At 35.4% G+C, this 27,655-nt stretch overlaps 1 protein-coding gene across 8 annotated transcripts in view; it reads left to right on the plus strand.

The window, feature by feature from the left end:
* The window catches only part of GRM8 (glutamate metabotropic receptor 8), an 824,703-nt gene extending 797,956 nt beyond the window's left edge, over positions 1-26,747 (plus strand). For 4 of the 8 annotated variants that reach the window (XM_017956170.2, XM_017956171.3, XM_017956172.3 and 1 more), the window contains 2 exons: positions 18,838-19,139; positions 25,977-26,747. In XM_017956170.2, the coding sequence (XP_017811659.1) occupies positions 18,838-19,134 (297 nt within the window). In that variant the 3' untranslated portion in view covers positions 19,135-19,139; positions 25,977-26,747. The remainder of the gene's footprint in view (positions 1-18,837; positions 19,140-25,976) is intronic. The other 4 variants (XM_017956173.2, XM_031664852.1, XM_031664853.1 and 1 more) reach the window with 2 other exon arrangements.
* The last annotated feature ends 908 nt before the right edge of the window (positions 26,748-27,655 follow it).

Consider the following 27,655-nt stretch of genomic DNA (forward strand, 5'->3'; position numbering starts at 1 on the left):
GGTCTGTAAGGCAGAAAAGTCTCATTTTTCCCACCCTGACTTGGGTTTTCTAAGTTTCTTACTGTACTATAGTCTTGGCCAGATGATTTGATCTTTATATCTAGTTCTGTCTTTGGCTTGGATCTTTCAGCCTTCTTGCTCCCTGATCAACATTTAGTGAAAGCAAGAAGTTCCTAAATTTCTTATTTGAAAGAAAAATGGAGGTAGAAATACTTGAGGTAAAATATCAATACTGAAAAATATTAACACCCAACAGTTGTGTTATTTCAGTACTTTCCAAGCACTTTTTTTTATACATTATTCACAACCAACCCTCTGAGTTTACCAGGTCAGGAAACTTTTTTCTGTTTTACACATGAAAAACAAGACTCATAAAAGTTAATTATTGCCCTGGAGTTACCATACGCAAGGGTGTCAAAGTTAAGCATTTAATTTTGTGGCTTTCTGACTCGCTCAGTAGAATGCCCTTCCAACTACACTAAAGAGCTTCCAGAATATATTAGTCAAACTTAACTTGTGTGTGCTGCTATAATAAGCAACCCAAAAATCAGTGGCTTGCAAAAACAACAGTGCTTTATTTCTGACCTGCATTTCATACTAAGGAGTTTAGTTCCACTGCTGAAGGACAGCCCTCATCTGGAATGTACCTTCCCTTGACAGATGTAAGCAACAAGGATCAACCAATCAGTGATGCTTAAAGCTTCTGTTCATGCATGGTCTGTACTGTATCTGCTCATGACTCATTGTCTAAAACATATCACATAATGAACCCAGACATGGATGGGAATGGAGAAGAATGCTCTTCCCCAAGACATGGTTCTGAAAACCATATGACAATGGACAAAGATGTCCAATCATAAGGAAGCGGGGATTGAGTAATTGAGGACAATAATATGATATACAATAGAAATTCATGACATATAAAGACATGGATGAAGAAGTCTTTACAGTATAAATAGAAAGTATCAACATTCAAAGAAAAGAAATAAGAACCTATAGAACTTGGCAAAAGTTTACTGTGCCAGAAGAGTTATCAAGGATAATTTTGTAGCTTTATTTTTTTTTCTTGGATATTCAGAGATTGGCAATAGTTGTTTCCAGAGACAAAGAAGTTGGTTAGAGGCAGTGTCAGATTGAACTAGCTGAGGGAAAGAGATCAAAAGAGAAAGTTGTACATGAGGCACAAGTGCAAAGCTGCTGACATAGGAATTTTAGGCTATTAACTTGACAGCCCAGCTTCCTTTTGGAAATGCTGTTATATAGACTTCCTTTCCTATAAACTCCCTCAGGTACTGAAGGCTATATAAAGTGCCTGAAATGATTCTTCCTTGAAAATTTAATAAAAAGCCTAGCTTGGTACTTTCTTTCCCTAACCAAAGACCAAGGTCACTGAACCTAGGAATAAATTTAATGGCTTGGGATTATATTTGATAGACTAGACACTTTGTTAGAACATCGTATTAATGTGCACAAGGTCAATCACTACAATCCATCTGAGGATACTGTAACTTCATTTTTCTGCCATAACCATGGAAATTATCTGTCATCCTGCTCAGTTTTCACTTATTACTTAGTCAGAGGGGCTGACTAACTAGTTATACGATATGTATCCACGACTTGCAGGAAAATAATTGAAAGTATTTGCACTGAGTATACAATTTTATTTCCCACTTACATAATAGTCTGAGGCAGTTCCTGGTTGAATGGCAGTTCTCTTCCATGGGGTGATTCAGGAACCCCTACTTCTTCCATCCTATAGCTTTGCGTCCCCTGATGTCTCCTCATCATAAATAATAGAATCAGCAACTGGAGGTAAGAGTTTCTAGGGAAAAGTGCACACACATTAATTCTGTAAAACACTTTTATGACATTTATCATCTTGTTCTCATTATATAGGTTGAAAACTAGTCAAATAACCACACTACATCTAGTCAGAACAGTCGATGACTGGTCAGGCACTCCCCAGAAACAATCCAATACAATGGAAGGAGGAGCACACATTTTGGTGTAGTGTTAGCTACCTTTGCCACAGTCCTTTTCCCTATTACAAATATCTGTCTTTTTCTCCTGAGTGTCCTCTTGGTAAAATGCTACGTTTATAAAGTTGCTTGGTAAAAATAATAAAAGGAAAAAAAGTACAGGAACATTTTTCCTATCACATCAAAAGAAAGAATACTCAATATTTCCTCCATGACAATCAAAGTTTTCACTTGAGTGCAATTATTCTGAAAACTGAAGCATCAGTAGTTTGGACATATTTGGAACTCAGCCTATCAGATTTACCAATGGAATAATTTATCCACATAATTCTTTACTCCTACTCTTAGGAACATGGTTTTAATAATAGCATCCAGATGGCTTTCCAACTTAAAAATGGTTTATGTTCCAAAATTATGCTGGTAAATTGATTTGTGGCATTTGAGATATAATTTTATACATATAATATTACATGTGATAATTGTCTTTATGCCATCCATAAAAGTCTATCTAACTAATTGTCTAACTGAAATACAGGACCTTTGCAATGAAAACTGTAGTAAATATTGTTATTGTGATGTGGGTAATTACCATAAAAATCCTAGAAATAAAGATTCATTTTGAATATAAAATATTTAATTAAAATTTTGACACCATAATATACAAAACAGCTAATATAACTGCACATCCTTTATCTGATAATAGCTAGATATACTTTTTTATTACTGAGGAGAATACAAGTTACCCTATTTAATACTTATATTTTCACACTTGGAAAAGTTCACATTCTATCACGGTGAAGTGTGGTAAAACTTAACAGCCTCAATTTAAAAATATACTTGGAGCAAGTCATAACTAGTTTTATTGCAAAAGATTCCTGTACACATTTATATTAATTTTGGTACCTTGAAAGGCTGCCTGGCAAGCTACTTCCATAAGGAAACATGCATTATGAGAAGTGAGAAATATCCATCCTTTCTACATATTTTTAGCTACCTGTCACTCCTTGACAACAATGCTCACATCACTGAAGCATGTGACATAACTCTTTTTTCTAAGTGAAAAATGAAATAACATAAAGGAAAATGCAACATAATGTAAACAATCTCTTTCTGAAAACAATACATTAAGCCAAAAGTATTTTACAGAATTTATTACAAGAAACTAAACACAGTCTTGAAGATTCTAGCGGTGATCATGAGAATGAGAGGTAGAATTCATCCGAAATAACTGCATCATTTGGGATTGAGAGCAAGCCTAGGTACCAGAGCCAGAACCTCCAATGAACGAAGGCAACTGATGGCAGATACGGGAACAAGGATGAAAGAGGATGAAGAGTTGAATGTTAAGACAGTTTCAAAGGCAGGATATGGGATATAGGGGAAAAAGACAAGTCTGTAATGACCTGGAAGCAGCAAAGGGGAATAAAGGATGGTCCAACCTTATCGTCTTCCCTGAGGAATACGAATTGAAGAAATAAAGACAGCCATGACTTGAAAGTCTGGGGTGGAAATAACTCTCTTGGAAAGAGCAATTTCAGTTAAGACCACAAGGGCAGAGGCAGGGAGGAGAGGCTGGGGATGTAGAGGAGCTGTGGTTGTGGTTTAGGAGTTACAAAGCACACTAAAGTAGATTTACAGGTGAATGATGTGTGAAGAATTGAGTGATTTTCAGTAAAGTTCAGAGTATTCTAGTTGGTTCAGTGGAATATTGTGTTTGAACTGCATCACTTTGGGAGCTGACTGGTGATTAGAGGAGTAATCTGCTGTCCTGATTCTTAACAGAACACAGGGCTTCACTAAGAGAAGACTCAGTCAAACTGCTAATGACCTAAGGACTATTCAGGACCTAAGAAGGTTGTCCAGTTGATCTGGGTGGGGGTAAAATAGATCATCTGAACCCAGGACATCAATAAAGTTAATGAAACTAGTAGCATAAGGCACTATGCTCATTGAAAAGAGGGATATTTGAGATGATGTCTGAGTTCACTGTCCTACGAGATTTAGATGCCCAGGGCTTCTGATTGACTAATGGTTCTAAAATATACTTACAAGTTTCTTGGTTCCAGCTCACACTTCACAACTCTCTTGTTCTGAGAACTCATGTCAGTTGTGGGGCTACTAGCAAGGTAATGACTGTCATGAAATGGTCCTAGAAGCTGTCTCAAACTGTTGTGGGAGGTACTTTGGGCTAGTTTCTCATTGAAAATTGTACATAAGGCTTTTCTCCTTCCCTCTCTTGTCTTTAGCTCTTTCAGGTACCTGGTAACGGTAATAACCTTAAAGCCCTGTAGGTGCTTTATTCAGAGTAACGCCTCTGCTAAAGCTGGTGAGGATTTTCAGCCATAGATAAGATTGTGCAACAACCAAGCTCTCTTTTACATCACAGAGCTTATGGAATCATGTGCAAGAAGAGGACTTTTTGTCTGTGATCTGGAGTTATGAGTACTGGTCAAAGCATTCTCCGCCTTTCACTGGTTGTTATTTGAGACCTACAGTTTCTTAGGTTGTGATTACTGGTTGTTTCAAGGTTTTGGCCTATTTGAAACGATTTTGTCTTTTCCTGAAAGCTGTCTTTACCACAAACAATTGAATCTTCAACATGGGGTTCTTAGTGCCAATTTGTGCGATCAGTACACACTGTAGCAGACCACTGGTCTCATATTAGCAGCATACTTCATCTTGGCTGGGTATAGTGACTTGGAGAGGTCACCATATGTGTGGATAAAGTTTTAACTTTCTGGAGTGCTTCAGCCGTACCTAGTATCCAAGCAGACCTATATGTCTATATCAGACATGATAGTGACCAGTTATACAAAATTCTAAATGTCAGGTCTGATAATTTTCCTCTCTTGAAACCTGGTTGCTTTGACCTTCATGAGAATCTTATGGTGGCACCAGTCCTAGCAGTAAGATTTTCTTATACCCAGGAACATCCCCCTATAGATTGTCTCAGAGATGTAGTAAGTCTAGGGCTGTCAGGATCTAGGCAGACATGACAAGAGCAGGTAAAAAAATATTACTGAATCATGGTGGGTCATTATCCTTGAGTTGTGAAAGATACCGTTTATCAAGGTCTGGAACACAGAAAGGGTTCTGAGTCTTTGAGGCTGAGTTGCAAGTGGTTAGTTGTCTTATGCTTGCCACCCTTTCACATAGAGTTCCCTTTACATCTTCCTCAACTCACCTTATCATAAGGCTGTCCTTACTAAAGGGGCTAATCTTAGTAAACATCCAGGCTCCCCAGAGATAGCCCATGGATAAGGGGTGAGTGGAGCCTCTGCATTGCCACCATAATTAGTTTTTTCAGCACTTTGGGAGAAGATACTCACCATTATTTTCTTCCTTTCAAACAACAGCAAGACACTATAAAATATTAGAAGAGGAGATTGAACATCAGAAAAATTGTTTCTGCCAGTATATTTGCTATGCACTTGCATCTCTAATTCTGAAAAGGACTGTACCCTACCTAATACACGATGAAAAGCCAAATAAAAATGCTGATGTAAATGTCAGAGGATGAGAGGTAGGAGAACAGCACAGGAGCTGGGGGTAAATACATTTCTTGTTTTCCTTGTTCTCACTCCAAGGTTTAGTAATAAGAACCCTGGCTCTCTCTTGGACAGGGTCATCATCATTCTGTCAGTCGTGTACCACCTTTCTGATTTACCCACCATAGTTTTAGTTCTACATAGTTTTGTTTTGTTTTCTCACTTCTAGTATCTATTTCCTGGGCAATATTGCATTTTTTCTAGATACATATATTTCGTGGTATAAAGTTATGCAAAATTTGCTTTTATAATTTTAAAAATCTAATTTGTACCTGTACTTGTATCTTATTTTTCATTTCTATGTGGGCTTATCATATTACCAAATATGATATAGTTTATGACTATTACAGTTTTCTGTCTTATCACTTTCTTCTTTTATATCAAATACTTTCTTCTTTCTTTATTGAGTTTACTTTTTGTTCTGTTAAACTTCACGTAGTTTCATGATTAATTTTTGAGATTTCCTGCACCCGAAGATTGCCATTTTAGACTTGAAATTTTCCTTCAAGCACCACTTAGGTTGTATCCACAAATTTTCATACATACTGTTTCCATGATTATTCAATTTCTAAATAGTTTATACTTTCCTTTTTATATGAGTGACTTACAGGGATGATATTTAGTTTCCAAATAAATACTCATATTTATTTATAAATTATAATTTTAATTTGATTGCCTTTTTAGGTGAAAGGATATAGTCTCATGTTTCCTGTTATGAAAATTTGATTTTTATTGCTGGATAACCTAATTCATAATTGATCTCTGTGAAGCTCATTTATATTTTAAAATAATGCAATGAAAATGATAATTTTATTACTGAGTCATTCAAACTATTCTTAATTATATGTTGTATAATCAAATTTATATCTTTGAAAAGATGAATTAAAATCTCTCATGATGCTTATGGATTTGTCTATCCTTGCATTTCTATGATGTGTTGCTTACATACATCGTGATAATGCATTGTTAAGTGTATGTATGTTTATTCTTTGCATAATTTAATGATTCTATCTTGCATTCTATTTTGTCCTATATTAATATTACTTTCCAGATTTCATTGTCTACATTTTTCTGGCATAGAAAATGTATTTTTCACTTGGCTTATTATAATCTTTACATATACTTTTCTCTTTTTGAGAATACAATTTAAAATCAAAGCTGATAATATCTATTTTTAAATGGGGAATTTAGTCTTTATTATGAAAATCACCGATTTATGTTTGCTAATGTTTTCTGTTTTCTTTTTACTATGTTCTCATGTTTCATTTTTTGTCTTCTCTGAAATTATTTTAACTGATCAAGTTTTCTCTTTTTTTTTTTCATTTGATAGTTCAGGAGTTTTAGATCCTATTTTCATTTTTTTCTAAGTTGCCTTTAAACCTTAAATATACACTTAAACTATTTTTTTCTTTTTGGCTAACAACATTTAGAACTAATTTGCTGGCATATTTTTAAAATCTTATATCACATCTTCTTCCCTTTTTAGGAATAATTACCAAATTATTGGCAATTTATGTCTTGTTTCTTGTTTTGTTGGTCAACCTTGTGAGTTGTTTAATTTTATAGTCTTTCCAAAGATTTTTTTTTAGCTTTGCTGATTTTCTTTATGTTACATTTGTATTCTGTTTTATTGACTTTTATCTTTATTATTTCCTTCCTTCTATATTGATTGGATTTAATTTTCTTGCCCTTTAGTTTTTTAAGATGAATAATCATATCAAGATTTCTTCTGTCGTGTCTGCTTTAGCTATATCCCATGACTTTTGATATGTTGTATCTTGATTATTATTCAGTTCAAAATATTTGCTAATTTCCATTGTTTTTCTTTTGACTTATGAGTGATTTAGAAATGTATTGTTTAATTTTCAAACAGTTGACAATTTTCTTATCTTTTGTTATTTATTTCCAACCTAGTTCTATTTTCTAATCTGATTTCACATTAGTCAAATAGCATACCCTGTATTTAAATTCTTGAAAATTTGTAGGATTTCCCAGAATGTGGCCATCTGATAATTTTTTTTCTGTACAATTTAATAGATTATTTTTCATAAGTTTTGAAAAATTATTGTCCAGTGTCTCTTTTAAGTGTTCCTTTTTACCTGTTATATCTCTCCTTTCTAGGACTTCAGATTCATATTTATTCAAATTTGTATCATGTTTTATATATCTCCAATAATTTCTTTCTGGATTTTAAAAATATTTATAGTCTCCATCCTACACTGTGGATTTTTTTTTTACTGATTTTTTATTGATTTTCTTTCAGGTCATCGGTCATTTCCTTCCCTGTAGCTAATTTGTTATTAAACTCATCTATTCAATTCAATTATTATATTTTTCACTCCTATAATTTTTGACTTGAGTACACACACACAGACACACACACACAAATACACACACACACTCCAGTCCTCTGGCGAAAATATCTTATTATGTATTTTCTTCAATACATTAATGTTAAAGTTTTGTCTGAGAAGCCTGGTGTCTGATCATCTGTGGCACCATTTCTATCACCTGTTTAATTTTTGTTGTTGTTTGCCGTTGGTGTTTGGTCATTTGTTTTTGTGTCCTAGCATGCCTGGCTGGTAATCTTTTATTGAATATCTGACATTGTACGTTTTTAAAAATGTAGATGTTATGTATATTGTTATTTCCCTCTAGAGAGCCTTCAATTTTCTACTAGTCAGCAATTGAAATATATATGCCAAGGCATTTCACCTTGATATAATCTGGGATTGGGATAATTTGAGGATAAGTTTTAGGTTTTTATGGATTTGTCTATTTCTGATTTACCTTTACTCCTTGGCAATATCACTTTAGATATATTAGCTAAATGTCTGATATGTTTATGAGTAATTGTTCTCCTCCGTGGACCTGAATTCTAACTGAATTCTCTCTGAATCTAAATTATGTTTGATTTTTTTTTTTTTTTTCTTTTTAGATTGCTGCTTTCTTACACTTAGGATTCAGCAAAGTCTCAAGGAAAAATGCTGTAAAATACCAGGTTTACTTCTCTGTAGTACCCTAGAATTGTGGGTCCTTAAGTCTTGACTGCAGTGATAACCCCAAATTCCAGATTTTATCTCTCTCGTCCAGGAGGCTGCTGACAGGTCTATCTAAAGATTTCTGTCTTTCCTATGTAGAATCAGTATGTTACCTGGGAATAAGAAGCAGTGGAGAGTGCTGTACATATGTCAATGTGCTTTCTTTTTCCTTCCTAAGATGTTGGCCCCCTGAGTCCTGGCTACCTTGGTTCTCCTCTGATGCTTCCAAATAGTCTTATTTTTTCTTAACTTTATGATTGTTTTATAGTTATTATCAGAAGTTGGTTTGGTTTGATTATAGCTACTCCTCCATAGCCAGAATCAGAAGTCCTTCATCTATTGAGATTTTATTTTATTTTATTTTTTGATTATACTTTAAGTTCTAGGGTACATGAGCACAACATGCAGGTTTGTTACATATGTATACATGTGCCATGTTGGTGTGCTGCACCCATTAATTCGTCATTTACATTAGGTATATCTCCTAATGCTATTTTAATGATTAAAATGCTAGCTTCTATGAATTTATTTGACATTTTTATGGATTTGTTATTTTTTCAAAACTTCTCTAAGATAGCAATAGTGTTATTTCCACTGTCTTCCTTCTTTAGCTCTATTGGATCTATTTTTGTATGTTTATACTATTCTCTTTGTAAGGTGTCTTGGTTCTCCTCAAGTATTTGCTAATTCTTGGTTGTCAGTTCATCTATATTTGAATCCAGCTTGGCCTGCCTGCTGTATTATCAATAGCCTGTCTCTGGTGCTATAGAGGTGGAATGGTGCCTATGCAGCAACGCTGTGCTGGCAATTTGTCTTCTGAATATAGAGAATCCCTGTTCCTTCTGGTGGTCAGTGGTTCATCAGACACTTTTCTGCTCCAGCCCAGTGCAAACTCAATGCTAAACATCATTTAAAAGAGTAACTTATCCAGCTCTTCGGGCCCATATTCTCAGCTAGATTATTTTGTCAAGCTTAACAGGATACAGTTCTAAGAAAGCCAGAGCTGCTCTAGGATCCACATGAAGTTTTTATTTATGAAGAAAGTAGCTGATTAATAACAGCAGAAACCCTCTAAATGCACAACTAAATATTAATTGAAGTGCTTTAACTGTGCCTCTATCATTTAGAAGAAATTTGGCCCAAATCTATTAGCAAAAGGATGCTTTTCTGATTTGGAGAGGACTCAAGTCATATTAATCCTGCTCTTTCACTTCTCGGTGTATTTATGGGGGCCAGATGGTGTGTGGTAAGGATATGGGCTTTCAAATTAGAGAAACCTCAGTTTGAAGCTACACTTTATTTTCATGTATTGTATGACTTTTCAAAAATGACTGTGTCTCAAAAATGACTTCTTCGTGACTGTGTAATTCTCAAAAATAGACTTATTCATTCCTACCTGACAGGATTAGTGTGAGGGGTTAAATAAGTGCATAAAAGTTTTGGCATAATGCTGTACCTGATCCTCAATAATTGATAGATGTGGTGGTTGTAGTTCTTGTACAGTATCTAAACTCATAGTTTTATTCAATACCAGACATCTTTGAGATTCTATTGGTATATTTAACCACAACCAACTACTATCACAGAACTTTCAGAACTTTTTCAGTGATAGTAACTCCCCATTCCTATTAGTTTTCCAGGACTGGCATAACTAAGTATCATACACAGCGTGGCTTAAACAACAGAAATTAATTTTCTCATAGTGCTGGATACTAGAAGTCTGAGATCCAAGTGTCAACAAGCTTGGTTTCTTCCGAGGCCTCTCTCCATGGCTTGTAGATGGCTATCTTTTGCCCTGTATTATCATGTGATCTTCCTTCTGTGTGTCTTATGTCCCAGTTTCTTCTTCTTATAAGCACATCAGTCATATGGTATTAGGGACCACCAAAATGACCTGACTGTAGCTTAATTACCTCTTTAAAGACCCCATCTTCAAATGCAGTCACATTCTGAGGTACTGGGGGTTAGGCCTTCAAGATACAAATTTTGGAGGAGACACGATTCAGCCCATAACACCATTCTTCTCGATTCCTCCTATATTAAGGGATATCACCAGAAAAAAAAAAATAATAGCACTTTTAAAACATCATGTACATCCACAAAAGCACCTGCACTGAGTTACTGAATCAATTATTTTGTCTTTAAAAAGGGTTACAGAGAAAATATCTACTTGATCAAGATTTAGTGCCTTTTGCAAAACTACAGTTGAAACCATTTTCATAATTTTACCAGCTTTCCTTAGATAACACAACCTGAATTTATTATTTAGCCTAAAATTTAAATTCTAGCAAAGCTTTCATCTCTAGGCAGTGATAAATATAGGATTCAACATATTTTCTTTTTTTCCTGGCTTCTAGAACTATAGACAGACAGATAGAGATAGACATACTTTAAAATATAGTTCAGAGATAAGTTTTGTTCCTGAAACAATTGTTTCCTCTTCTTTGCTTCTTTCTAAACTAATTTATACTTTTATTTATTTGTTCTGCACCTGAAAATATTGTTTGTTATATTTTGATATCCATTCAAATGATAATAATTAAAGACATCCCCATTACTCTTATTCCCAATTCTGACCATGCTGCTGCGGTGATACAGGGCCAAAAGGTACCATGAAAGCAGAAATGCACGAAGGAAACATGAGCAAAAATACCTGTAAAGGAGGAATTAATAAGCACTGAGAGAGTAGACACCTTGTATTAATTTTCATATACATATCCCAGTAGAAAATGCAACATCACTGATTATTTACTGTATTTCTGTAAATAATTCTCATATATAATAATTGAAAATTAAAGACCACATTTTATTTAATAATGCCATACTTTTAAAAATTTACTCTGTTTTCACATTTTCCATCAAGCTTTAATAAAAACAAATTATTTACTAATCCAAATATTAAAGATCACTTATGTTTAATTATAGTCATTATAAATCAGATAGATGTTTTTCCTTCTTTAACAGATCTTGAGCTTACTTACATGGTTCTTTCCTATCATTAGCGAAGCTGATATTCTGCTTGTTGGTTGATACTGCATCATTCTCTTCAGCTGGTTTCCACCTCTCCCAATCGTTCCAAGGTGAAGGGTTCAGAAAGACCTCACAGGAGGGAGAAGAAGCCCTGCTCTGCATCTGTAGTCTTCCTTCACAGTTCTTCATTCAGAGCTTTTGATTTGACTCTTCATGTTGCAAGTATGTGTCCTGAGCCAAAAGGGGATGTGATAAGTGACTGCAAATGGATTACAGACAACTGGTCTCCACCTCCACTAATGAAAACACAGTGCAGTGTATCTGACCTGCTGCTGGGTCCGCAGCACTGTGATTTCTACCTGACAGGAGAAACACAACGCTCAGGACGGTGATTTTTCCCAGAGTTAAATTGGACTATAATTCTTTGCTGTGGTGACTCTAAAGTTTCCCACAACCATATATTTCCTTATGAATAAGTCTTTTTGCTTGTGTGTGTGTGTGTGTGTGTGTGTGTGTGTGTTTCTGTTATAAAGGCTAAAAGTCTTGAAGCTGACTTTGAGAGAGAAGTAGCGTTAAGTGTTTCTGGTGTGGAGAATAAAGGAAGATGAATAGAGAACAGGTTGTCAAGGTTAAATAATGACAACAAGAGCTATCTGTTATTAATTAATATATCCCAGGCTCTGTGCTAGTGTTTGTATACGTTGTCTCATTAAATCCTTTGATTTAAGTCTTTGAAAGCTTAGAAGTAATGTGAATGCCTGACCCTCAGTTACACAGTTAACTTGGGAAGGTATTGAGGGCAGAGTTCAGAGCTCTCCTATTCCCAAAGTGAAAACCACTGACTTTGAATTATGCTGTTCATTGCTCATCAAGAGCAAAATGGCCCATTATTACGAAGTTGACTGTTTAAAAGGGCATTATGTTTATCTGCCCAAGATTACATTTCTCTCCCAGCCTAGAGGTCACTATGAAAATGAATGGAGTCTTCCAGTCCTCCAGTTTTCTGATGTTTTCTAGTTTTAGTATCTGTTGTTTTTTTCCTTCTTGGAAATACATGAGTTATGTTCCTTAGAACCCAAATTTGGGAGTATGAACCCACACCAACTCAAAAGATTATAGAGAATGTCTGTTATCTAGACAGTTTCCTAAGTGCTGAGTTTACAGCCATGAACAACACAAGTAAAATTCCCAATATTCATGGAATCTTTATTCTAGCTAGGGGAAACAGATACCACATATGTTAAATAAGTAAAGTATATAGACTTTTAGGATATAATGTGTTAGATACTAAGGAGTGTGATAAAGCTAGGAATACTGATAGAAGGTTGGGGGTTACAATTTTCAGAGGTGTGTTCAGGAAAGGTCTCACTGAGCTGGAGCATTTCAGTAAAGACCTGAAGGCAGTAAAGAGGCAAGCCACCAGATATAAAAGTCTGAAAGTAGAAGCATGCCTGATATGTTCCAAGATCAGCCAGGGAGCCAGTATGGGTGGAAGAGAATGAGTTTTAAAAAAAGAGTAAACCAGAGGAGTTCTCAGAGGATCTTGTGGACCATTGTAAAGATATCATCAATGGGATGTCATTGGAGAGTAGGCTTTGGAGAGTAGGAGTGACCTAATTTGGTTTATGGATAATGGGATTATTCTAGCTTCTGTGTTAGGATCAATCAAATGCTCACACAGAAGAGAGCAAGGGCAGCAGGAAAGAGAACACTAGGACAGTTGTGGTACTGATCCAAATGAGAGATGATGATGGTTCTGAGCAATGTAACACCAGTGGAGACATGCTGAACGTTCTGAGCAAATTTTGATGGTAGAATCAATAGGATTTGGCCATAGATCAGGTGGAAGTATAAAAAAGAAGTAAAAGACAATTTCAAGTTCCCTGTCCGCCCCCTCCCCCAAGAACTAGAAGCATGGAATTAATGAGGTAAGGTAGACCACTGGGAGATCAAGTTTAGGGATGAAGATTGGGAATCAGAGGCTTGTTACGTTGCAGATGCTGTCAGACACCGAAGAGACTGACCCAAAAGGCAAACGCCCTTCCTAAGAAAAGCCTGGAATTTGTCAGTGTATATGTGATTTTTAAAAGAGGACTAGCTATATAATTTGTGGAGTCCAGTAAGAAATGAAAATGCAGGAGTCTAACAATTATTACAGACTTCAAAACATTCGCAGCAGAGCATTAAACCAAGCATGGGGTCCACCTAGTTCAGGGTCTAGTGTACAAGTGCACACCCATGAAGCCTGTCTTGGTTTAAGTGTATAATTCTAAATATGATCAGCAAGTGAGCAAGAGACATAGAGAAAAGGACTAAGTAGTAAAACTAGGATGATATTTAATGTAAACAAGACAGGAACAAAATAAAAACGTTTGATATGAGCTTGCTCGTGGTTCCAGGCTCATCCAGCAAAGCTGAATGGTTGCCTCTGGTTTTTGCAATTTTCAATTGCTAGGGGAATTTTATGAGTTTGGACTTTTGCATGACAGATTGATTTGGGGTGTTACCACCCACAGGGCAACTCCAGTTTCTCTATAAACTTCTTCATCTTAAAAAAAAAATCACTTCTAGTAGTAAATGGTATTTTGAAGTCCATTGTCTGCTAAAAAGCAAAAGAAAACCCATTTTTTGATGCAAGTTTCACTTTGGCAGACATACAGATGAGGAAGTAGAAACAGAAGCAGAGAAATACAGGCTGTCAGTGTGAGTGTAGCTTTCTAACTGGTCAAGTGATATGCAAAGCAGCCAAACAGAACCTGGTGACTAAAACAAAGTGGGAAGATTAAACCATCGCAGAAATATTTAGGAATAAATACTGAATCTGTTTCTTATCACGTGACATAAGGTTGCTTTGAGTGTTAGATTTCATAATAGTTTACCTTAGTTGCTAAGGGGTTGCAAACATACCGGGTTGGATGTCAGAGTCTGTGGCGGTCTGTGCACTGGTAGCAGGTTGAAAGCAAAAGACTGACCTTTATCCTGGAAAAATATACTCTTCTCCCTCCTCACTCTTCCCGGAGTCTAAATGATTCCACGTCATGACCTACATTGAGTAGACCTTGATATGTACAAATGGCCTATTCAGAGTTTGAAGAGGTAACTGTAATAGGTCCCAGAAAAAATTTCGTATTAGTATGCTCCATTGCCACAGCTAACCCCTGGCTTATCTAGAGATTGCTTAAATCTGCTTCAGTGCATCTGACTGCTTCAGGTTCAAAATGTCCATGGGGCGTGGAGGCAGAGTAACAAGCCATCAGTGCGTGTGATAAAAAAGATAGTCCCCATCCTCTGCGTGTTAGTATTTTGGAGTGACAGGGCCAGGAGGGAGCACATAAGAGCAGGCTGGGAAAGAGAAGATTATTATTAACATATCCAGTATCATTGCTAGCATCTCTTGAATTTTTGTGGGCTAGTGGGAGTTAATACAGTCCCCTTCTGCATTCTGATGAGCTGTAACTTTGAGATAAAGAGCTGTTATATTATTCTAAGAATGTGGCCCAGGCAATAAATATGGTCTTGAGTTCACATTTGGACAAAATTTTATTCTGTCTACATTGAAGTGAGATTACAAAGGCCTTTTCCTCGACATCATGTAGTCAGAGCCTGGCTATCAGCTCTTCTCTAAACAAAACTGTCTGGTTTGAATAAGTGTCTAATTGTTCCCTCCTTTGCCCTATACTCCTGGAAGGATACTTTGTTAGTGTCTATTTAGATGCAAAGTTGTAGGGTAAAGAATGTTTCTTGAGCTATCTTGTAGAGATTTTATATCATTTTCTTGTAACCCTGTAACTCCTCTATGAGAAAAGTATTACTGCCAAATCCACCCTGTGACATAGATAAGAACTTACTGTTCAGAGAAGAAAATAAGATAACGTATTTGTCCAATAACCAGGGAAGATTCATTAGTTTGGATTGTAGCCTGGTGGGTTGGTTTGGGGCTTTTATCACCCAGAAAGTAACTCTAGAGTTTAGCTGTAAACTTTATCTTTTAAAAAAATGTATATAAGTAGTGGTTCTAGAGTTCATACCCAGTCTACTGGAACATATTCCTTCCACGGCCCTCTAAGAAATGCTAAGCCACTGTGAGGTTGCGGACTTTAGGGTATGATTTGTGTGTGTGTTTTTTAACTTTTATTTTAAGTTCAGGGATACAAGTACAGGTTTGTTATACAGGTAAACTTGTGTCATGGGGGTTTGTTGTACAGATTATTTTATCACACAATATGATTTTGTGGATTTTTTTTTAACTTTTATGTTCCTGTATGGCTCAAGCAAATTAGAATTTTCTATAGGTATACAAAAATCCATGCATTTTAAAAAATCAAGAGCTCATTTTCCAATGTTAAACGTAGTCTCTTAACTTCTTATTAAATATGGGAGATATTCAGAATTCTATAATCCATGCTATTAAGGATTGAGTTTCTCTAGAATGACAGTAGGTGGCATTTATATTTCTTTGCTTGTTTTGCTGTTACTGCTTTCATTGAGGTTATGGCATGTATGACTTTTTCAAAGATGAATTTCAAAAACTCAGTGTAATCATACATAGTCCATGGTCCTGTAACAAATGCTAGACCACTGTAAGGTTGTGGACTTTAGGGTATGATTTTGTGGATTTTTTAACTTGTATTTTAAGTTCAGGGATACAAGTGCAGGTTTGTTATATAGGTAAACTTGTGTCATAGGGGTTTGTCGTACAGATTACTTTTATCACCCATGTATTAAGCCTAGTACCCGTTATGATTTTTCCTGATCCTCTCCCTCCTCACACCCTCCACCCTCCAAAAGGCCCCAGTGTGTGTTGTTCCCCTCTATGTCTCCATGTGTTTTCATCATTTAGCTCCCACTTATAAGTGAGAACGAGCGGTATTTGGTTTTCTATTCTTGTGTTCGTTTGCTAAGGATTTTGTTAGATGCCTTTCCTGTATTAAACTCACATTAAAAATTTTCAGAAGCTGTTTTAAGAAAGTACATAATCAAGATCAGCATTTTGGTATAATTTGAAAGTACAGCATCTGATGAAGAGCTTGCTACACTAACCATGGTACTATTTAATTCTAATGTCTGTGTTTATTACATCTTTCATTGAGTTGGCTTGCCAAAAGGATAGATTGCGGTAATTTATTTAACGAGGAAGCTAGCATTCAGAGTCCTCTTCATGTCTAATATCTAGCAGGATTAAATTTACTATATATCGCAGAAGTTATTCCAAATAAGAGAAGACTATTATCATTTATATTTTTGGTAGCAGAGAAAACTTATAGGATGTTTATTACAAAACTATTTTTATACGATTTGGACTAGTACTGTACATGTTAGCAAGACTAACAGATTAAGGCACATTTAAAAAATCCAACTAATCAGTATAGGTGTTCCCATCATTTTATGGCTGTTTCAACGCTGGATTTGTTTGTCTATTTTTAGACTAAATTGATGTGAAAGAGTCTGACTGGAACAAAACTGATGGTTTTCTTTGAGTGGCATTGGAACATGTATGGGTGTGGTTTGTACTTTGCCACATTCTTTTCTTACTTCTATGTCCTCTCTCTGCAGTGCATTTTCTATGTAGATTTTTGCAGCAATACTAGCTTGAAAATAAGCAGGAACTCAAAAAAGATTAACCAACACTAGAGAAGCTTAGGAATGTTTACAATAACAGGTTGCTTAAAAGTAGATGGCAAAGCTTAGGGAGATTTATGAGCTGTAAAGATACATATCCCTATTTCATTGGGATGATCTTAATTGTAGTAAATCATGTAAACTTTGTAGTAAATCTTGTTAAAGGGTTTTCCAGGCTTACGATGGTCTCTTATGCAAGGACAGCCTTAGTGGTAGATGAATTGGACAGTAAATTCAGCAATGTGCATGATATGATTTTATATCCAAAGACAGTCTCTTAACTTGTGCCTCACATCCTGCTCATGGTTTGGACAGTTCTTTACCTCAAGGTTTTGCCATCTGTTAAGGGAAACCTTCTCCTCTAGGAAAAGGCAACACTAATGCTGATTCAGTTATTTACCCTTGAGGGTGAATTTTTTTTTGGTTTTTGTTTTTTGCTGTTGTTCCTTCATTAAAAAGGACACAATTAGTTTGATCTTGAGGACTGCCAGATGAAATCTAACTAGTATGATACATTTTAGCAAGAATAACAGATTAAAACATATTTTAAAAATCCAACTAATCAGGATTAGAATATTCAGCGATGTAAATAGAGTGAACAGATCTATTAACGAGGGTTGTAGATATGACAAAGGGAGAATCTGTTTACAGTCTTAAGATGTGGTTTCTCCGTGGCCTCAGTATCCCAAGTTATTTGGGGAAAATTCTATTTTGAGCTCAGGACACGAAAAACGGAACCAGATCAAAGGTTTTTGTTTCTGTTTATAAAGAAGGAAATACTGCTGTTTCTGCTTCCATACCATAACCAAAAAGAAAAAGCCAAAGCAGTGATGTTAGCTTTGGTTTTTTTCAGATTCTTAACCTCTAGGTTGTAGAAAGCAAAGCCTTCCAGAAAGATCCCTCTGTCCGTAAGTATCAGAGCAGTGAATTTCAGTGGGATAAGGGCAAGCAATGAGCACCGGGGGAGAATTTCAGAATGCAGTGTCCAGGACCATATCCCCAGTGCATATATCTTGGAGTGAGGAGATCTTACATATTTTTTAAAAGCAATTGACTTATTTTGATATGATGCTATCATTGAGAACCTTCTGGAAGTGTTCTTTAGAGGGATTGTTAAAAAAAATCCAGCCCTTATGACATGCTTGTGATTTATTATATTTGGTAGTTGGAATTACATAATGATGTGAAGATGCAACCGCTAGCATTATTCAAGCACTGGTGTGTAGTAGTGATGTTCTGGAATGTTGCACTCCCACTCTATTTCACTATATATACTTACCTTCTGGGTTAAACTTATTGCTAAAATAACACTTGGCCCACTAGTACCTTCTAAAGAAGGTCTGTGTGGCATTAAGTGTTAGTGTTTTGCCAGACTGGTTTGGTCGCCTTCCTTACGTATATTTATTTATAATCTAAAAAGGAAAATAAGCTCCACCAGCTTGGTTGTTTGTATTTTTATTTTAAGAAATTGGGTTCAGTTTAAAAAATAACCTTACTCATTTACATTTGCAGGTTAGGATACAGGAATTGTTGACTGTAATTAAGGACAATTTCAATAAATGCCTTTTAATGTGCCTTTAGCAGAGAAGCTGAAACAATTTTAGAAAATGGTATGTTATTTGCTTTATCTCCTACTGTTAGGCTTACCAATAGTTATTCTTTTTTTTTTTCTCCCCTCAGATGTACATCCAGACAACAACACTTACTGTCTCCATGAGTTTAAGTGCTTCAGTGTCTCTGGGCATGCTCTATATGCCCAAGGTTTATATTATAATTTTTCATCCAGAACAGAATGTTCAAAAACGCAAAAGGAGCTTCAAGGCTGTGGTGACAGCTGCCACCATGCAAAGCAAACTGATCCAAAAAGGAAATGACAGACCAAATGGCGAGGTGAAAAGTGAACTCTGTGAGAGTCTTGAAACCAACAGTAAGTCATCTGTAGACTTTCCGATGGTCAAGAGCGGGAGCACTTCCTAATAGATGTACGTTGAACATTCTTCTCCTAGTCTTGGGGATTGTGCTACATGTTTCCATGGGCATGGTGGTACCCACATACCGTTACACCATCACATTTAGAACCATTTGGTTAAAAGCAAATGGTCTCAAGATGAGAGGCTGTTCTACAGAGTACAAACTTGCTCACAAAATCTCTTTTACAAAGCATGACATTTCATATCTTTCTTTTGAAGCATTATGAAACTTGATATTTGAAAGCATCATCTTTTTATAAAAGTTGTATTTTAGTACTTAGAAACAATTCCACAATTTTTCTTGTTCAATATTGAGTGCTTTTTATAGTATCAATAGTTTACTGATATTTATGGAATATGCTACTACACATCTTACACAAATAAATGATGTTATTTGTGCCTTTAGGGAAATCAGAACTCTAGTTAGCCAATATATTTAGTTAAGTCACAGTCAATACTTGTTTGTCCCACGTGGTCCCCTTTCCTTGGGCTTCCTGAGGGCTTCCCTTGACTTCACTTCTTGGATTTATTAAGATAATTAAAGTTCTTCTTAAAAGGCTCATGATCCTGGAAATAGAATATTTTCTACAGCCACCTTTCCATTTTTTTCTTTTCTTTACCTATTTTCTTCTCTACAGTCCACCCAGGAAGGAGCACATGATAACAATACACAGAAATCTGTACTCAACCAGTAGAATTTAACTGATCTATTGAAGCCCATTTTGGTATCTATGAAAGAGTGGCAAATATAGATTGAAGATTTGTATGGTAAAATACCAGAAAGCTGAATATGGTAAACATTACAACTTTACCTTACTAGGTTCTACAGATGAATCAAAAAAGAAAGAAAAGCAAAGGTACTTGTGTTAGAGTGGCTTCCAGTCTTTTGGAATATAGCATAGGTATTCAATATTTGTTTTTTCTGTTTGAAACACGAGCTTGCTCTGTTGCCCAGGCTGGAGTGCAGTGGTATGATCTAGGCTAACTGCAGCCTCTACCTCCTGGGCTCAAGTGATCCTCCCACCTCAGCCTTCCAAATAGCTAGGACTGCAGTCATGTGCCGCCATGCCCAGCTAATTTTGTTTGTTTGTTTGTTTGTTTTGTAGAGGCAGGGTCTCACTATGTTGCCTAGGCTGGTCTCTAACTCCTAGGCTCAAGTGATCCTCCCACCTAAGTCTCCAAAAGTGCTAGGATTACAGGTGTGAGTTACCACACCTGCCCAGGCATTCAGTAATTAAGGACAAAATCCTATGCAAAAATATTCTCTTCCTCTCATATTCATCCAGCAGTCTGTATCCCCTATTCTCTATACTTTTGACACTAAATACAAGAAAAAACTAAAAATTAATTTTATTTGGTTTAATTATTGTAGCAACTTATGGTCTATATTCCATCTACAAACTTTCTTTTCCATCAAGATTTCTGGATGAACATTGTCTACTCTAATTTACCATACACAGAACTATCCCGTGATAGTTAATTAGCATTGCTTAATTAGACATATTGGTTTCAGTTACTGTCAGCTTACCTGGAATCATTAGCCAGATTGGTTCTAAAAAGATTACCTTCAGGTCACCAATACCAAATTTAGTCACATGTAGAGAAATGAACTTTACAAGAATTTCACAAACGCCCCCCACATATTCACCTTTCTGCAAACATGAAACCTTGTGAAGTAAGAAATATGAGAAGCAAGGTAAGGATGGGCTTTAGTAACAAATCATTACAATCATCTCTGAGTATAGGTAAGCAGTTTACTAATGATAAACCTATTTCATAATTGCCATTAAAGGCATCAAAGTACAATGCTTGCGATTTGAGGACAGAATTTCATCTTTATTCCTACCTTGAGAACATCAGTGTAGGAAGTTGAAACCTATTATAGGATGCCAGTAAACTGCTGTTGGCCACTGATATAATTTGAACACTGGCACGTCTCAGTATGACTCACCAGAGTCTATTGTTATACCTGTTTTTCTTGATCTCTGTTTTTTTTTTTTTTTTTTAGCAACAATCCAGAAAACTTTATAAAATATGGTTGCCAAATAAAAGAACCAAACTTAGAGTAATATAAATACCAGTCATCCAGACTCACCTTTGGAAAGTGGTGGAGAAAAAATTTAATAAACTTTTTCAACACTTTAAAGAATAAATAGATACCCTGAAAAACAAGATTCTCAGTATTGATAGGAACTAATCTCATATTGTTGAAGTAAATCTCATACATACACTGTTTTCCTTTGGTTATTTCCTGTTAATGTTGAGTTGAAATGGAAATTATATAGCATGCATGTATTTCTCTATTTTCTCTAAAATAAGAATGAAAGACTGCAAAAACAAGGCCTATTTGGTGGGTAAGCCTATAATATTCTGGAGGAGTCAGATGCTCACTTTTAGAAGGTCAAGTAAAGTCAAAAAGTGAATCAAGATAATATCAATTACTGCCTAAAAAAAAAAGGTTTAATTGTACTTTGGAGATTTTAGTGCATTGATCTTTTACAGGAGTTTAATTTGGTTTGAATAAGTTGGGCCCAAGTAAAGTGATTATGGTGTACTCATTCAGGAGAGAAAGATGTATGACATCTTTACACATCCTTCCACAATCCTACTCCAGGTCACCATTTTTAACCTTTATTCACTTACATGGCCATTCTACAATGAAAGGGTAAATTTGTGGCCAAGATTTTAAAGTTTCTAAAGTTACACAGAATAAATGTAAGTAATATGAAGCTGGATGGGAAACCAATGAGTGCCGTGTTAGTTGCTGAATTTGCAGACTATAGTTTACATTTTTAAAAAAGGTCAAGTGTTATTTCACAACAGAGTGTGATGGGAGTTAGAAACAAAGTTGATATATATGAATTTTGCCAACTGTACCCAATTAACAAATGCTGTACATAGTATTCTTTAAGCTATGTTCATGAATAATTCATGAAAACAGCTGCTGCTGGAGGTAGATTTGTTTTCTCTAGCTTATGAACACAGTGTGGTGCACACAAGGAAATTAATTTACTGTTGCTGTGCTCAAAAACTGATTTTCATATGAGCATATTCATCACCACTGTGAAAAAAATCTCCCTATGAACTCATCTGTACATCTCTGATTCATTTTGCTCTATAGTACTTCTGGGATAAAGATTCTTGCGAGATATCTGCCACCCACAAAGTTTGTCCCTTATCATTGCTTTCATGTTGACTAAATCATCTATTTCCAGAGCCTTACACTTCCTTTTCTAACCAGTAGAAAAATTAGCATTACTCTCCTTTTGTGAATTCTATTCTCAATTCTCAATAGAATCCTACCACTTTCTTTCTAGAAACAATGTTTAAGAGTTCAAAAAATAATATATAAATTTTTAATTAGCTACAGATCCCCAAAGTTGGAAAGATCCTTAAAACTGGTCTGATCCAAACTGCCATCTGTCGAATGGACATCTTCTGAAAACTATATTGTTCAATATCTATCAGCTCTTGTTACTCTATTTCAACCATAATTCTTTTTCTAGCTATATACAAATTTTATAACCATTTCCTACATTTTAGTTATTGTTGAAAATATTGAACAGTGCAGGAAGTTGGATGACCCTTTTAACAGTCATTTTTATCACTCTTATGACAATTTTTCTCCACCTCGTCTGTGAAGACTAAAGTCCTTCAAAAACAGAACCAAAGAACAGATTTTATTTTCTTAGAGGAAATTTAGAGGCATATGAGAGCATTATATAAATTAAAAATGAAAAGTAAAAGTGAGTGATCATAGAAAATCATTGTGTTTCACTTCACACCAAACCAAATGTAACAAATGTTTTACCTTTGGAAAGGTTAAGTAAAAAGTACAACTCCATTAGGTCTCATGTATGGTTCATGGAAAGAAAAGGAAGGAAGGAAGAGAAGGAAGGAAGGAAGGAAGGAAGGAAGGAAGGAAGGAAGGAAGGAAAGAAGGGAGGGAGGGAGGGAGGGAGGGAAGGAGGCTGGCTCTATATTGGTTCTTCCAGATTACAGCTGTTCCATCCTAGTCTATTCTGCTTTCATCCTTACAGGAACCCAGTATTGTAGGTTTTGAACCAGTGATAAAACTGAGGCCCGGTAACCTGGCCCAATGACTTTTTTTTCACTCATTTTGCAGGGACTAGAATGTAGTTCAAAACCAGGTCTAAAGTCTACTTCCTTTGCACTGTGCCACAGTAATAACTTAGAAGGGTAAGCAATGTGGATAAGATAAGCAAATATGTCAACTATTTTTAGCCTGAAGCTCATAATATTCAATGAAATAAAAAATAACAGAACACATCTATAGTAGCACTTCTTAGGGCTATCTGAGTTAATTTTAGTGGTTGTGAACTTTGTATGAACTTGGTCTCTGGTAAGAACTTGTCTAGTCCATCAATAGTGTCACTACAATGGAATGAGTCTGATTGTCAGTTATTTCAGAGGAGGAACTTTACAATTTCTAGTCTTATTCGATGTTCAATAAATACATTATTTTCTAAAAATCTGTTTCATCCTGAATTGGATTCATGTATTGAAACACATACATTCTTTGCTTTTTAAAATATCTTTTATCTTACCGTTATTCATTCCAGAATTACACAAAAAAATAGGACATCACATTTGAATTTTAGGACAGAGATTCATTGCATCACATCTTTCAAAAATACAAAGGAATTATTTGAATTTAGATTTATATTCTCCAGAATCTTAGGCATGAGTATATTTTGGCATAATATCTCTGTAATGGTCTTACAATAATGAGTTTTACTTTATAGTATGTTGGTAACAGAACAATTAAACATTTCTTTTCAGAGTCTTTATTTTCTTAAATATCTTCATTTGTCTCCATTTGATGAAACCAAAAGAAACCATAAATATGCCTTGGCAATTCACATATTTACCATTCTATATATTTGATATTTTAGCATGTTTACCTCTAGAGTCTAAGATTATTGTGTATTTTTAAGTGGAAGATGTATTCATTCTCATAGGACAGCTAATTATAATTACTTAACTTTTTTGGTCATTACATCAGCCTCTAAGAATTGAGGTCTTTGACTTAGGTAGTAAAAAATATTTTTTGTGTTTTGTAGGACAGATAATTGATCTGTTCTTTCATTTTACATATATGCAAATGCAAAATTTTACCAAAACATTAAAGATTAGCACTTTTATGTTTTTAGTTTTCTAGTAAATATCTATATACTATAAATGAGGCTACTGACTGACATATTAAAATTGCTGCAGCATTTTTATTTCTGCTGTTATTTAATTTTTACTACAGTCACGCATTGCTTAATGACATGTTCTAGGAAATGTGTTGTTAGGCAGTTTTGTCTTTGTGCAAACATCATTCAGTGTACTTACACAAACCAAATGGTATAGCCTACGACACACCCAGGCGATATGGTATAGCCTAGACTACCTAGGCTACAAACCTGTACAGCATGTTACTGTCCTGAATTGTGTACACAATTGTAATGCAATGGATATTTGTATATCTAAACCTAACTTAACATAGTAAAGACACGGTAAAAATAGAGTGTACAAGATAAAAATGGTATACGTGTAAATAGGGCACTCACTATGAATGGAACTTGTAGGACTGGAAGTTGCCCTGGGTCATTAAGTGAATGAGTGGTGATTGAATGTGAAGGCCTAGGACATGGCAGTACTGTAAATTGCAACCTTTGCCTCTCGGTTCAAGCAATTCTCCTGCCTCAGCCTCCTGAGTAGCTGGGATTCAGGCATGTGCCACCACACCCGGCTAATTTTTGTATTTTTAGTAGAGACGGGATTTCACCATGCTGGTCAAGCTTGTCTTGAACTCCTGACCTCATGATCCACCCGCCTAGGCCTCCCAAAGTGCTGGGATTACAGGCGTGAGCCTCTGCACCCGGCCACTGTAGATATTATAAAAACTCTATACTTAGACTACACTAAATTTATTTTAAACATTTCCTTTTTCAATAATATACTATTTTAGCTTTCTATAACTTTTTAGTTTATAAACTTTTTATTCTTTTTACATTTTGACTTGTTTGTTATAAAAACTTAAAACACAAACACATTGTCCAGCTATAAAAAGTATTTTCTTTATACCCTTACTCAAGGATAAAATTTTTTCTATTTTTATGTATTCATTTTACTTTTTAAACGTTTTGTGTTAAAAATTAAGACACACACACACACACACACACACACGCTAGCCTAGGCCTCCACAGGGTCAGGATTATCGATATCACTTCCACCTCCACATCTGATTCCACTGGAAGGTCTTCAGGGGCAATAACAAGCATTGAGCTGTCATCTCTTGGAATAGCAACGCCTTATTCGAGAATACCCCTGAAGGACCTGCCTAAGGCTGTTTTACAGTTATCTTTTTAATGTATAAGTAGAAGAAGTGCACTTTAAAATAATGATAAAAAGTATAGTGTAGTAAATACTTAAACCAGTAACATAGTCTTTCGTTATCATTATCAAGTATTATGTACTGTATATAATTGTATGTGCCATGCTTTTTCATGACTGGCAGGATAGGAAATTTGTTTACACAACAAACCACAAACATGTGAATTATGCGTTGTGTTAAGTGTTGTGTTATGTGTTCACTGGGTGATAGGAATTTTTCAGCTCCGTTATAATCTTATGGGACCACCTTTATATAATGTGGTCTGCTGTCAAGCTGAAACGTCGCTACGCTGTGCATGACTGAGAATGGTTTAAAAACAATGAGTAACATACTGTAAAAGCTGGATATTGTAAAAAAGTCATTACAGGACTTGAATTTTAAAATCATATTAACAAAATGATGTATTATTATATACTATTTTAAGTTGTCCTCATTTATCTTAACAGCTTCCTCTACCAAGACAACATATATCAGCTACAGCAATCATTCAATCTGAAACAGGGAAATGACACAATCTGAAGAGATGTGGTATATGATCTTAAACAATGAATATGAGACTGCAAAAATTCACTCCTGGAGATCTCCATAGACTACAATCAATCAAATCAATAGTCTTGTAAGGAACAAAAATTAGCCATGAGCCAAAAGTATCAATAAACGGGGAGTGAAGAAACCCGTTTAATACAATAAAACCAATGAGTGTCAAGCTAAAGTATTGCTTACTCATGAGCAGTTAAAAAACAAAATCACAAAAGGAAAACTAATGTTAGCTTGTGAAAAAAAAATGCTGTTGAAATAAACCATGTCTGATGTTATTCTTGTAAGTATTTTTCTGTGATTGTGAGAACTCCCGTTCCTGTCCCACATTGTTCAACTTGTATAAGACAATGAGTCTGTTTCTTGTAATGGCTGACCGGATTGAAGCCCTGGGTTGTGCTAAAAATAAATGCAATGATTGATGCATGCAATTTTTTATACAAATAATTTATTTCTAATAATAAAGGAATGTTTTGCAAATGTTGAGAGTTGTTTCGTTCCAGTTTTAAAGCTAGAGAAAACTCTTCTTTCTAGTTGGCACTTCTGCTGTTTTTTAGCTCCCTCTATGAAAGCGCTGATGTTCTGAGGAAATATTTCTTTGAGGAATGTGTTTTTGTACATTTGTGTGCATATGAGGAAGATTGTCTTTTATTCCTATATTAAAAGCATTATTTGTGTAAGACTTTGTGAATATTTCAAGATTTCTGTGGTAGCTTTTCATAGTAACTGCTTCTTTTATGAAGAATCAAGAAATAGTTTGAGGTAAATTGCTTTGAGTTAATTAACAAATGATGAATTAAACTTTGGAGAATGGAATATGAAAATTACCATTTGAAAGTACATCAAAACATGTCACTGAAATTCCCTATTACATTCCTAAATCAAAACTTTTGCATAATGAAATATCCTGTGGTATGTAGTATTAACCTTTTCTCACCTGGGTATAGAAATCACTGATATCGGTGAAGTAATGGGCCTTACCTAGTACATTCTTCAAAGCAGAGAATTAGCATATTTATTCCCTTGGCACCACTAAAGAAGCCACAGTTCAGATAACATGTCAATGCTTTCTTATTTTCCAAATGAAAACATTCATTGGTTCATAGAACAGTATCATTAAAGAGAGAGGAAATAGGGAGCCTGTCTCATGCTAATAAACCATGCCAGAGTGGATAAAGGGAGGCTGATAATGGCTTTCGAATCTGTTACCATTTTTGTCATGGGCTCCTCTATGCCATACAATCCCAGACATCCATCAAGTCAATGGGTCTCCACAATCATTTTGTTAGTGAATGTTCTCTCTGCTGAGTTAGCTTGGATGGCTCATTGCACTCCTTATAGATATAAAGAGCTGTCTGTGCTCCGTAGCTTCAACCCAGTTACTGACAGTTACTTTATTTAATAGAGAAGTTTGAAGTAGTATAGTGCAGGTTCCTTCAACATACAGTGACATTTCCTAGATAGCTACAAAGATATATTGCTGCATATAGAAGCAAATGTGTATCTTTTCGCTTTTTGTTGAGTTTCTCCTAATAATAATGGTTGTTGTAGATAATATTTAAATCAAGGAGTAAGGGCATTATTTTCA

Source organism: Papio anubis, chromosome 4, assembly GCF_008728515.1.
Source record: "Papio anubis isolate 15944 chromosome 4, Panubis1.0, whole genome shotgun sequence".
In the NCBI taxonomy this organism is placed as follows: domain Eukaryota; kingdom Metazoa; phylum Chordata; class Mammalia; order Primates; family Cercopithecidae; genus Papio; species Papio anubis.